The sequence below is a fragment of the Sarcophilus harrisii genome, chromosome 4, assembly GCF_902635505.1.
Source record: "Sarcophilus harrisii chromosome 4, mSarHar1.11, whole genome shotgun sequence".
Taxonomy (NCBI): Eukaryota; Metazoa; Chordata; class Mammalia; order Dasyuromorphia; family Dasyuridae; genus Sarcophilus; species Sarcophilus harrisii.
The window spans coordinates 105,784,020-105,798,426 of NC_045429.1; the positions used below are offsets into that span (position 1 = coordinate 105,784,020).

Genomic DNA, 14,407 nt, shown 5'->3' on the forward strand with positions numbered 1-14,407 from the left:
TTAAATAAAAAATATATATATATATATATGTGTGTGTGTGTGTGTGTGTGTGTGTGTGTGTGTATGTGTTTGTGTATGTATGTATGTATGTATATTTTTTCAGAATGTTCTTGTTTTGGAAAGGAGAAAATGAAAGGAACCCTTTTTATTCCTTCCATGTTAGAAATATAATATTTCTTGAGAGAAGACTGTGTTCTCTCTCAAACTTAAGGAGTCTAACCACTCCAGACTGTAGAGAGAAGAGGGGCAGTAGAGAAATGTTAACAAGAGTAGAACTTGGTGTTTGAAAATTGACTACAAAGTTATAATGGAGAGTTGAGATGATTTCTGGAAAGAATTCATGACTTCTTTAAGCTCTGGGATCCTAGTGTCTTCCTGGCAAAATTCTAAGGATACTTTGACACCAGAACGAACTCCAGTAGCTCCTCCTGTATTAGATCACAGCCTCATGGTCATTCACTTGGAGTATATTTTTGGTTGGTGCCTTTATCACATCGAGCACCTGCTGTCTTTAGTCTTGCTTTTTTACTTGTGGGTTCAATGCTCACTTCCAAACAACTTGCCTGGGAGGATAAGATTGGCTCAGACCTCTTTCTCTTTCATTCCATCTCTCATTAGAAGGCTCTCTAGCAATCTCCAGCAATGCTTTTTCATCTGTGAAGTGAAAGGATTGAAAGGTCATATATTCATCATAATTTTAGAGTTAGAAAAGACTCTGAAGTTAAAGTTGTCTAGCACAAAGTAAATAGTTAATAAGTGCTTTATTTTTCATCCTTTAATTTCTACTCAAGGCATGAATCCTACATGAATTATCACTAATAATAATTTAAAGCTAGCCTCTTCCTGAGTTCAGTTTAATTTAAGAAATGGTTTTTCAATGCCTACTGTAAGATTACATAGAAAATCTCCAATGTTTAAGTTCTGTATTTTTTTCACTTAACATACTTTTACGTTCCCCCCCTCAGACTTCATTTAGCACTTTTATGTAGATGTCTAATGGATTTACATATTACTCTAGTTATCATGTATGTATTATGTCCCCTTCATAGACTATAAATTCATAAGGATAATGATTAAATCTGAATTCTGTCTTCCGAGAACCTCATGAAGTATCTTGAATACAACTGGTGATTAATGCTGCTCAACTAAGTAGTTATTGGATAGAGTACTTGTCTTGATGTCTGAGAGACTTGAATCCTGCCTTGGTCACTTATTGACAAGTTATGTAACCTGTTTCAGCCTCAGTTTCCCCATTTGTGAAATGATGATATTTTCCTTCATAGGGGTTGTTATGCTGGTCAAATGAGATAACATGTAGATCACTATAAAAGCATTAGTTATGATGATGAGAATTAGCATTTATATAGCACCTACCACATGCCAATCGCTGTGTATATTGCTTTACAAGTATCATCTCATTTGAACCTCAGAACAAATCTGGGACATAGGTGCTATTATGATCCCCATTTTACAGTTGAGGAAACTGAGTCAGACGTTAAAAATCTGAGGCTAGATTTGAACTCGGGTCTTCTTGGCTCCAGATCTGGTGCTCTATGCACTGAGCCACCAGCTGCTTCAACATTTAAAACTCATCCCTGCTACTCAGGAGTTGAGTGTTAAAGATATAAATGGATGAATGTGTATCTCTCTCCCTCTCTTGTTTCCACAGATACATCTATATCCCAATGGGAGGCTCGCATCAGGGAGTGTTAGGAATGCTCTTTTCCACAGCGATGACTTTTGCATTTGTGAGTTACTGGCATGGAGGGCATGACTACCTGTGGTGTTGGGCAGTGCTGAACTGGGTAGGAGTGACAGTGGAGAATGGGGTGCGGAGGCTCCTGTCCATCCCCTTCATTCGCGACAGTTTGGTGAGCACAAAGATGCTTTTTGTGTCTTGGGCTGAGGGGAAGGCAGGCTGGGCAGGAGGGGAAGGGTGATTATGAGATGGCTCTCAAGTCACAGGACTCTCCCTGATATCTACTAAGGAAATCAAATATTTTAGTCCTATCAGATCTCATATTCTCAGAGACAAGATTAGATAAGTAATACCCTGAATGTAATTAATCATTGGTGACTTATTAAATCCCTCCATTGTGCCAAGGATACAGATATGAAAATGAGATAGTCTCTGTCTTCAAGTAGCTTACATTTTATAGGAGTAAGCAACATCAAGAAACCAATCAGCAAATATTTATTAGGTGTTTATTATTTACCAGACATTGTGCTAAAGGCTGGAGATTAAAACAAATTAACACAAAAACAACCCCGCCCCCCCCAAATAAGCATGCTTGTGTATAATTAAATAAAATGTAATTTCAGGAAAAGTGGGCAGGGGGCTCCTGTGAGGCTTAACTAAGATAATGGGTTAAATTACTGTGCAAACTTTAAGGAACTATATAAATATCAGTAATTGTTGCTGTGCCTTTAGTCACAAGGCCTCCAGTCTGGTAATGAGTTAATTCCCTGAGAATTCTACTACTGGATTTCTGCTGAGTTCAAGAAATATTTATAGAACATTAGAGGGATGATCCAATAAATGCCTTATGGCACTCCAACCCCATTGTATGCACACACATTTTTATTTTTAATCTGCATTGATAATATTTCTTTAAGTCTAGAAGTCAGTGAAAAAATAAAACATACTCTGATCTGCATCAAATGCTGATTTTTGAGATGCAAAATTTAACAATCAGCTCTCTCATACGTGTTAAAGTTGGCTCCAGCATATCCCAAATCCCCAGAAATTGAAAAAAAATGATTTAACAGCAGAAAGTAATACAATTTTATCAATGGATATGAAATTAAAAGAAGTATTATCATCAGTTTTGCCTTTGCAGCCTAAAGCGTGGGAAGCCTTTCCAACTAAATTCCAACCTAACATTCAAGGCCATCCCCCGTTATCTTATGCTCCCAATTCTGCCATATTTCCCACAGCACTTCAAACATTCAATGTGGCAACCAAGGTAGATTGTGCACTATCCTTTAAACATAGCTACCTGCTCCTGACTTTATAGTTTTGTTGCTGCTTTTCTGTTATAGCTGTTATCCATTCTTCTTCACTGCCTCTATCTCTGTTGAAATCCTTTCTGTTCAAGGGTCAGCTCAGATGCCACATCTTCCATAAAGCCTTTCCTGCTTGGTCTCTCCTAACTCTCATAGCTTTTATGTCTCTCTCTGGTTCACTTATCACTTTTAACTTTTTATTATGTTATTTGTCTTTTCTGTTTATAATCCACAGGTACCAAGGGCCACTTCCATGGAGTACCATTCTTTCATTCTTCATCTGCTCAGTAAACCACACTTGGTTTGCTGGTGTCTCTGTCTCTCTGTCTCTGGCTCTGTCTCTGTCTCTGTCTCTCTTTCCTCTCTCTTTCTCTTTCTCTCTCTCTCTTTCCTCTCTCTATCTTTCCTCTCTTTCTCTCTCTCTCTCTTTCCTCTGTCTCTCTGTCTCTGTCTCTCTGTCTCTTTCCTCTCTGTCTCTCTTTCTCTCTCTCTCTTTCTCTTTCCTCTCTTTCTCTTTCTCTCTCTCTTTCCTCTCTCCCTCTGTCTCTGTCTCTCTGTCTCTTTCCTCTCTGTCTCTCTTTCTCTTTCTCTCTCTCTCTCTTTCTCTCTTTCCTCTGTCTCTCTGTCTCTGTCTCTCTTTCTCTTTCTTTTGTTCTCTCTCTTTCTTTCCTCTGTCTCTCTGTCTCTCTCTCTTTCTTTCTTTTTCTCTTTTCTCTCTCTCTCTCTCTCTCTCTCTCTCTTGCTTTATCTCTTATTTCCAAATTGAGCTCCTACTACTTCTTAGTTTGTAGATTTCAATTCAGCCATTTTTCCTTTTCTCTTAGGATATATTCCCTGAAAAGATTACATAACTCTAGTTGGTTTTTTCTCCAAAGGATCTGTTGCTAAACATTAAAGATAAATAGATACAATAGGATATTACTTCAGTAATTTGGGGGTTTGACAATTCATCCCTGTGAGGGCCCCCTTTCTAATGATGTGCATCAGAGTACCTATATGCTTTAGTGGAGAGTATTTATGCATTGCCATGGCTCAAAAAATTCATCACCCAATAGTTTTCCTTTTGGTGATAAACAACTCTGAACATCCCTGGGCTGATAGATAGCAGATGGGCAGTCCATCATTGATCCTCAAGTCAAAATTCTTTCAGCTTGATGGAATCAACTGTGACTTGATTCACTTACAAACATGTTTAATATTTCTGTTTATTTCTGCAACACTAAGCTATAATTTTGGGAGCCCAAGGTCCTGTAGCATATCCCAATCAAGTTCTTTTTTGTGAGTTTTCTAGAACATTTCCTGAGCTATTACTGATATACTACCAGACTTGTTGGCTGTGAACCTGGAGCAACAGTATTTCTGATCTACTAGATTCAGCTTCTCTTTAGGCATTATATCTCCATCATTTTCTGCTAAATAACTCAAGGTTCTGGGTCTATATGCTTTTATTTCCTACTTTTATTTTTTGGATGCTTTTTTCTTTCTCAAATATGTTTTTCTCTACTGTCTTTCTGCCCCCTCTACCCCCTAGCCTTTCATTTCTATTTCAGATTGATCTGCTTGAATTAAATTGCCTTTCCAGATTATAGTAGCTAATTCTGCCCTTGGCAATGAAATTACATTTTTCACTTGCAGCTCTTATAATCAATGACCAAGGGGCTAGCTTTCCATGTTTCTTCTTTCTGAACCTGGCTTTCCCATGGTGTTCCTAGAATGTCTCCTCCTAGACTGATCTTTTGCCTCCTGAAAACTTTCTCTCCTCATATTTTTTTTTACCTTTACTTCCTCTCTCTCAGCTAACAGGTACACTCTTTGGCCAATGGACACTAAAAACCTGTTATTATTTTTAGTCACCTTCTTAAATCAATCACCTTCTATCTTTCATATTCTTCCTTGACCTAGTTTTAAGATTAAAAAAAATCACTTGGCACACAAAATAGGAGATACCTTCTGCATTATACTGAATTATACAGGCTCAAGTTAGAAGAACTAGCAAGGCTTTTCTACGAGATTGTCCTTGGAGATATGGGTTGTATACTATTTGTGTATATTCAGAATCTGGCACACTCTCTTGTACATGATAGATATTTAATAGTAGCTTTAATATGTCAGTGGATTTGTGATCTCATTAAGAGGACACTTCATTGGCACTCATGCATACCTTTGATCAGTCAATCCAGAAGCATTTATTATTATTATTTATCTTCCTGGCATTGTGGTAAGTGAGATAAAAGGGTACAGAAGTCAAACTTATGTGGAAAGGGAGTATTCACAGAGGGAACAGAAAAAGTCTAAGGAAGTCAGGAACTCCAAGGATCAAAAGTGAGGAGGGAAAACATACCAAGAATAGAGATTAAACATCATGCTTGAGGGACAACAAGTACTCAATTATGGATAAACCTAGAATATGTAAAGAGTAAGAATGTAAAAGGAGACTGGAATAGTAGCAATAGGACAGGTTGTAAAATGTTTTAAATGCCAAAGAAGTTTATTTGACCATAGGGATAATAGAGTGCCAATTGAGTTTATTGAGTAGAAGTGAGGGTAATTTTTGGAAAATCAGTCACTTTAGTGGCTGTGTGACACCTATTTGCAAATCCTTCTTTGACAATCTGCCACTGTGCTAAAGTCTCTTTTACATTTCATGAGTACCATCTTAACATAACACATGACTCATCCATTTATAACAAGATGGTCTTTTGCGTTCATCATATGACTTGCCCACTTCCTCTTCCAATCATGCATTTCCTGATGACATTCTTTATATTACTTATTTTGCATAGGTCATCATTGGAAATATGCTACAGCTACTTATACCCACCATCCATCTCTCCATTGCCCTTTGCATCATCTAAAACATTGATTCTTTAGAGATTGTGGTGTTCCATGATCCATAGCCATATAGCATCACTGAAAGAATATTTTTTAAAAAAGAAAATGGATTTGAGAGCAGAGGATAATTCAAGATAATGGAAACTGAAGGAATTTCTCAAATGTAATTCAGCCTATTTGTTTCCTTCTATTCTGTCGTGAGCTTAGCTTAGTGCCCATCTACAGATCTTTCTATTAGTCTGCACTTTTTTATCCATTTGGTTTTTTTTTTTTCATTTTGTGGGAATGCATTTCCATACCTATTGAATTTAAACAATTCAATGAATTGAACAATTATAAAACAAGAATGATCTTCCTGAAATTTCTTTTTAAAAATCTACATTTTCTTTCTTCCAAAGATGTAGTAGTCCACAAATATGTATTTGGAATAAAGGCATATTCCAGTTATTATTAGTTGTACTCTTGTATATGGGCTTCTATTCTATATTCCTTAATGTGACCTTAGACTTAATATAGACATAGATTGTATATTTCTTAATGTGTCTTAGACTTTCCTAAATGTAATAATGGTACCTCTTACTTTTTTCTGTATACTTTCTATAATATCCAATCACAGTGGTTACCTGTAGATCATTATCCCATGAACAGGTTTGAAATGGGCATGGTATTGAAGAGCATTGTCTTATCAGAAACCAATCTCTAATTTTACAAAAGCATTCAAAAGAGTTAGAATATATGTTTTTTCTTCTGTTTGATTTTAGGATTGAAATATAGATTTAAAAACAGAAGATTTCTCAGAGGTTATCTAGTCTAACTCTCTCATATATAATGGAGTGCCAGCAAAGTTAAATGATGCCTGAGGTCCTATAGGCACTTAAGTGACAGAATCAGGATTTGAATCTGAGTCCTGTGACTTTCAAAACCAGAATTCTGAACATTGTAACATTCTTTCTGCTTGTTCTTGAAAAAGTCTACCAATGACTGCAGTAAGCCAAGCCTATCAGAGTCACACAGAGGGACTTTGTTTTCTGTCTTTATTGAAAGCAAAAGAAGAGGAAATTGGTTCATGGTGTAGTCTGAGATATTTAGGTTAGAGAAACTCTGGACTGAACTGTTCAACTATAAGCAAGTAGATAAGATGTTGGACCTCTTTCTCTGAACTTTTTTCTTGTCTAGCAGGATAGATTCTAATTGGTCCAGCAAAGCTAGGATTCTCTTTTGAAGCTCATGGAAGAAAATGGATATAAGAAAGAAAAAAAGTAGAAAGGAAATAGCCTTCTTGGTACCCAATAGCTTTGTGAGAGATGAAACTATTAATTTGATTCACTGAGGAGCAAAGATGTAGGAAGCTGACAAAAGACATTTTCAGAGTGTTCATGAGTTGGGTGGACCTATCAAAGTTACTGAAGAATGAAAAAGCTTTTTTTTCCTCTGTACTTCTTATCCCCAGGGTAGCTAAAATTTATTCTGTACTGAAAACTTTTGATAAGTGAAGGTACATTTAAAGATCAGTGCAGAAACATTGGTTCTTGCCAATTTTTTGTCATGGGCTCTCCTTTACAGGCAGATATATTCAGGTCACTAGTAAATCCTGCAGAGAGATGAACTGTACTCTGGAGCTTTGTTTTATTGCCATTTTGATGTTTCCCTTAAGATTCCAATCAATCACTAAGCACTTACTAAATACCTACTATGTGAACTCTTTTGCGAGTAGGAATTTCTTCATTTTTTGTACTTGTGTTGCAGAAATGCTTATTTGTAATTGATTGATATATATCATATGCCTAGGATGCAAATATAAAAGTTATACAATAGATGCCCTTGACTGAGGGGCATGGATTCCTTGTAGAATCATAGATTAGAATTGCAAATTACTTCAGAGGCCGTAGAAACCACCCCCTCCAATTTTCCTAGTGAAGAAATTGAGTATAAAGAGATAGTGACCTGCCCATGACCACACAACAAACAATCTTAGTCAGGATTTAACCCTAGGACTCTCTGACTCCCAAGTCCTATTTCCTGTCCACTATGCTGTGTTTACAGCTAAGTCAGTTCAGAATATATACAAAAAAACTTAGAGGAATTAGGAAAAAATCCTTGAAGGAGATGAGATAATACCTGATTTGAGCCTTGAAAGGGGGTGAGGGTTTCAGAGACAAAGAGAGACAGAGAAAAAAAAAAAAAATATATATATATATATATATATATATATATATATATAGAGAGAGAGAGAGAGAGAGAGAGAGAGAGAGAGAGAGAGAGAGAGATGGAGAAAGAGAGGAAGGAGAGGGGAGGGAGGAAGGCAGAAAAGGAGGGATGAAAGGGGAAAAGGGGGAAGGAAGGGAGGACAGAGGGAGAAGGAGGAGGAGGAGAAAGAACATTTTGGGCATGGGAGGCAGACTTTGCAAAGGCATGAAAGTAGGAGATAGAATTTTGTTGTCCTGCTTTCTAGAGCCCCCAAGTTGGGGTGACAAAACATACTGTGCTTTCTAGAGCCCCCATGCTGAGGTGATTAAAATATATTATCTTAGTGGGGAAGTGATGAGGTGGGACTCCTGAGGATGGTGGAAATATGGAGCCCATTTATTCCCAATTTTTTCACCCTTCTATACCCTCATACCCTTATGTAACTAAAACAACACTGAGCATGTGCTAAATATATACTGCATACATGGGACCATAAAAACAACTTGTTATTGTATGTAGTTTGCCACTTGGTATCACTCTTTGCCACCTGGTATCACTACTTCAATCAAAACACAAGTTATCACCACCTCCTGACTTCTCAGGAAAGGTGAGAGCCCTTAGGGGAGATGGGGAGCCAAACTAGACATTGTCAGCAAGTTCCCTCTGGGCTTAAGGGTCTTATTCCTCACCCAGAGGTCCTCCACTGTCTGTGATCCTCTATGGAATTTTATATAAGTGGTACGGTAAGAAAGCTCTATTGGCTGGAGCATCGAATATATGAAAAGGAGTGATTCCATCTTCTTGAGTAATTTAAAATCAATGTGGCTAGTCCTCTTGTCACCTAGCACTCATCTCTTGCCATCAGGTGGATCCCATTAATATGGTGTTTGAGATAAAGCCATTTCTATTTATTGAACTAATGAGAGAAGCAGCTAATGTTGATATAGTATTTTAAGTTTTGCAGAGTATTTTCTTTAGAGTAATCTTATGAGGTAGATTAGTGTATTCTCATCATTTTACAGATGAGGGAATAGATCCTTTGAAAGGCTGTGACTTACCCCTGGTCACACAGCTAGCAATACTATGTACCTAGTTTTGAGCATACATCTCCTGATTCTAAATCTATTGTCCTTTCTTCTGCAACATGACATTGCTAACTTGGGAACCATCCAGTGAAATTAAAGATGAGCAGTACAATAAGCCTAGAAAGGAAATTAATGTTCTAGTGATCAAGTAGAGCTTTACTGTTTTATTTTGGTGATTTCCTTATCTGTCCAGTTAGGAATTTGACTAGATCAGAGCCAAAACTAGGGTAGGTATGACTATGCCCTCACATCTCAGGAGGACATAATTGTTCCCCGCAGTGCTCCTTCAGATACTATCTTTTGCTTTGTCACTATTCTGTTCCCTTGCCTAGTCCTGGGATACCATCTCTACAGTCCTATTACTAAGGGCTCACTTTCATCTATTGATGTGCTTCTCACCTGCCAATTCACCCTTCAATTCCTCCCACAGGGTTAGTTATAAATAAAAGTTATCACCCATGCCATAGGGTCATTACCTGCACTTCATAGGTGACAAGTCAACTCCTTATCAATACAAATGTTCCCAATTAGGGAAGACTTTTCTGTGCTTTATATGATGCTGCCAAATGTAGCAACTAGTATCTCACTTGCTGTTTGGAGATACCAAGCATCAATATCTATGCTAAAACAATGTGTATGTCAGCCAAACTAGAATTTGGAGACCTTCCCATACGGCATCTGAGCTTTCCCTAACTTGGCCTGCTTTCCCCCCTAGAGACCTCCCAGGAAAGAATGTTTAGAGTTTATGCTGACCAGGAATATCTGGGAGTCTTTCTCCCAGTGTCTTGGAATCTCTCCCTATCACAGAATCTTGCATCCTAAGGTCCTTCCCCAGATGTGCTCTCTTCAATCTACTCAATTAAATATGTCCCAGGTGCATTAATTTCTCATTATGGCTCAGAACTCGACAATCCCTAAAGTCCCTTCCATCTCAATTCTGACATTGTATGACTATGACTCACATTGTACCATGCGGTCTCTCATTCGGAGATAAAATTATCAGTGTAACTTTGAGGATTCAGAAAACAAGTCCACTGAATTTCAGAGACCATTTCTTCTTAATGGATAGTCACACTGTAAGGGATGTAAGATGAATAACATATAGTACACTTAAAGCTACTTCATTTTATGAAATCATAACTCATCATGTGGCTTGCCAATATGTTGAGACTGGCACTGGGAGTGTCAAGATGAACTGATCAGAAAATCATTTTTAATAGAAATGTCAGTGGGAGTAAACATCCATAACCCTAATTTAACTTGTTTTGTGAGAAAGGTAACCAGTTTGATTTTTAGAAAGTACTCATATTCCTTTAGAACTTCCTTTGAGAGAAGTGCTCTCTCTCTCTCTCTCTTTCTCTCTCTCACTCTCTCTCTCTCACTCTCCATTTCTCTCTCTCTGCCTCTTTATACTTTTCTCTTTCTCCCTCTTTCCTTCCTTTCTTCCTTTTCTCCTTCCTACTTTCTTTCTCTTTCTCGCTTTCTTTTTTTCTTTCTTTTTTTCTTTCTTTTTTCTTTCTTTCTTCTTCTTTCTTTGGCTTTAGCTCCATTATCACTTATAACTGCTGAGCACAGACCTCAGCCTCCCCAATAGAAATGATTAGAGATATGTCCTACCATATATGTTCACATACATCATTTCATTTCAGATATAAATTTTCTATATTTGTCTACAGGGAGGACAATATATATTGTCCTCCAGGGAGGATCTGTAGCTTCTATATTCTTTGCACCTATGTTCTTTTGTACCACTTTTGTCAAGTCTGGAAGAATAATGAGTATTCACCAAATTTTTATTAATTTGCATCCAGAATTCTTTCTCTTTGGACAAATTTATTTGTAAAGAGGATGGAAGTGATCATTATAGCTAAAATTACAGTGTCCAAAGTCATTTTGGCATATTATTTTATTTGTTCTTCATCACAACCCTGTAATACAGGAAGGGCAGGGATTATTCTTTTGATATCAGAGATAAGAAACTCATGTCAGTTTTTTCTCTCAAGTAGCTTATGGTAAAGTTTGGGGGACATCACAGAAAGACAGAATTTCAGGGCTGGAAGAGATCTCAATGGCCATCTTAGTCAATGTATACTTGAACAAAAACCCCTTCTATAATATTTACCAGCCAGTTGGAACATACAAATAACAGATCAGGAAAATTCAAGACATCAATCTAATAAATTACTTAAAAAAGTGAAAAATATTATCAGTATTACAGAAAAATATTTGTTAGGAAGAAGTAGGAAGTCAGTGAAAACTAAATCATTCTAACAGTACATTCTGGAGATGATGGGACTCGAGTTAAATCCAGAGAAATCATGACATTCAAAGCTTCTTCCATGGCAGAAGGAGCATAGTGTAGGAGTAGCATAAGCAAAATCACAAAATTGAGAATGAGTATCATATATTCAAAAATCAGTGAAGAAAATGGAGGCTGGAGTGAAGGATTTGTAGCCCAAAGTATATATAGACTTGTTTCTATATTCCTTAACCCGATATTTACAGTTTTCACAATCTGGTCTTACCCTGTATGGTATAGTGAAAAAAAACAAAAATCAACCAAACCAAAAAAAAAAAAAAAAAAACCCACTGGAATTTGGATTTAAATCCTAATTCTGACCCAATGGTATAATCTTTTGCAAGTTAACTCCTTTCTGATACGCAATTTCTTCATTAGTGAAAAAAGGATCAAAATACCCATAGCACTGTATAGTGAATTGAGGATCAGTACTGGGGTTAGGAAGTCTTAGTTTCAAATCTTAGCTGTGTGATTATGAGTAAGTTACTTACTCTTTTTCTATGGCCAGGTAGTTCTTTAAGGCTGTGAAATGCAGATTCCATGCCCTTTGAAAGGAGTTTCAACACCAGAAATTCTTTACACTTCTGAAATCAGAATTCTGAAGCCTCTAGTTCCGAAATATTTCCCAAAATACTTACATCACAAGGTTCTATATCAATGTTATTTATCATTATTGTTATTGTCTCAGTTTGGGGGAAATCAGATTATGTAGGATCACGAATGCCTGTCTGAGGGATAGAAATATAATCCACTTAGCCAAACATGGTGGCATTTAGTTAACATAGTAGCCCTATGCACAAAATTAGTCCGTTATCCTATCTCCCCAGAGCTCAAACAAACCTCTAAGGTCTGATTTTCTGCCTCTGAAAAACAACATATTTTGTTGTGAACAGTTTGTTCCAGTGCTGATTATGACCCTTTGAAACCCCACTTCAGCATGCCCTGCTCATAATGATCATTAATGATGCAGGAGGCATACTGTGGCATTCACTGGATGTACATTTTCTTCTCTGTAGGGATCCAAGGCTGTGCCTTAACCTGCTTAGTCTCAGAGATGGAATTCTGGCAATAATTCCACATATTAGTTTGAAACACAGTCACTGTGGCAAAGGCATTTTTGGCATTCCTTTGAAACTATCCATCAATTTAATAGAATAACTGGTGGTGAATATTTTAAAATGCAAGCCAGTCTTGATTTTGATTTTTCAGGAACTGCAAATCCTGCGGATATTATCCAATTCAATTCAATTAACATTTATTAAGTGCCTACTATGCGCTGAGGCAAGGCTCTAGTCCTTAAGAACACAAAGAAAAAAACAAACAAAAAGGCCCAGTCTATCCCCTTATAGAACTTATATTCCACCTAGAAGGATATAACTTATGCCCAAATAAACAAAGGCTAAATTGCTAGATAGTATGAGAAGGGAAGTCAAGAAAGGCTTTAGGTAGGGGGTAACATATGGGAAGGATCTTGTTTCTTTGAGAAGGATGAGAGAAAAAAGTTAGGACAGAGAGAGACCCTTTCCAAACCCAAGAGATAGAAGTAAGAAAACAGTACTTCCCATGTGTGAAGGAAGGAGATGGTGAGGGGCACCAAATAGACCAGTTTGGTTGGAATGGAGAGATCATGAATATGAAATCAGTTTGGAATAGTAGCTGGAGCCAGATTGTATTTTATCCCCAAATGCAGTGGAGAACAACAAAGAGATTTTTTTAAAATTGGTTAATAATGTAGTTTCTCTGGAAAGATTATTTGGGCAGCTATTGTAAAGACTGGATTAGCAAGAGGCAAGACCAGTTAGGAGGCTTTTGCAATAAGTTCATGCTAGAAGTGTTAAGAGCCTGAATTAAAATGATGACTATGTGAATGGAAAAAAGGAGGCAGATGAGAGTAAGGTAAAAAAAATAATTGACTGGATAGGGTGAGGAAGAATTAAGAGTCTAGTCTAAGTGAATCTCAGTGTAACTACAAGTGTATGAACCTGGATAACTGGAGGGTGTAGTGTATCTCTCCTACCTTCCCCATTAGAAAGTCAGCTCCCTGATGACAGGAACTGTTTTCATTTTTGAATTTATATCCTTTGTACTTTGTATATAATGGATGCTTAATTTGCTGATTGATTAAGTGGTGATTAACCATCTCAAAGATGGAATTATGAAAAGCTTCTTGGCTTTTCTTCTAGTCAAGGTCAGTTTAGAATTGTTGAAAAATGTAATGAACCCTTTCTTCCCTTCCCTTCTACCTCCCTCCCTACCCCCACCCCACTGCCCCTGCCTGCCCAACACACACTCCTATATTCTCGCACTTTCCTTTGGCTTGGCAGAATCAGTGTCTGCTGCTTGCTGTAACAGATTGGAGATGGGCAGGGGACAGGGTCTGTCAGCAGTCTGCCACAGGGGGATCCCTGTGTGGGTCCCAAAGTACAAGTCTCTGGGGTTGGCTTGGTTGCCCAGCAGGAGGATAGAGGCTGGTAAGAGAGGAGTAATTAGTGCATTAAAGATCAGTGTTGTACAATGTTATTTCACAAGGCTGTTGTTACCTTGTTTACTTCTTTTTTCTTGTTCTGTAGATTCAGGTTGATCATTTCAGCTCTAGGCAAGAATTTTTTTTGTTCTTGCCTTTATTTTGTGTGAGTGGGGACTGGAGAAAAGGTCTTGTTGGTTACATGATAAAGACATATCTTTATACATTCTCTATTGATGAGGGACTTTATTGCTTCCCATGGGATCAATGATTATTATCTCTAGGCCATGATTTCCCAAATCTACATATTCAGTTCTTATTTCTCCTGAACTCTAATCCTTCATTACCAACTGCCTATTGGACATCTCCACCCAAAATTCAACATGCCAAAACCAGAACTCATTATTCCCCCTGCCCCTAATCAAATCCCCTTCTAATTTCCCTATTTCTAATGAGGATATTGCCTACCATCTTTCCAACTATCTAGGTTTCTCAGGATCATTCTTGAGTCTTCTCCCTTCTATTCAATATGTT

The 14,407-nt window shown here is 37.4% G+C and overlaps 1 protein-coding gene across 3 annotated transcripts in view; it reads left to right on the forward strand.

The window, feature by feature from the left end:
* Positions 1–14,407, forward strand: part of HHAT (hedgehog acyltransferase) — a 479,576-nt gene that overhangs the window by 315,637 nt on the left and 149,532 nt on the right. For all 3 annotated transcript variants that reach the window (XM_031937309.1, XM_031937308.1, XM_031937310.1), the window contains exon 10: positions 1,670–1,871. In XM_031937309.1, coding sequence (XP_031793169.1) covers positions 1,670–1,871 — 202 coding nt within the window. The remainder of the gene's footprint in view (positions 1–1,669; positions 1,872–14,407) is intronic.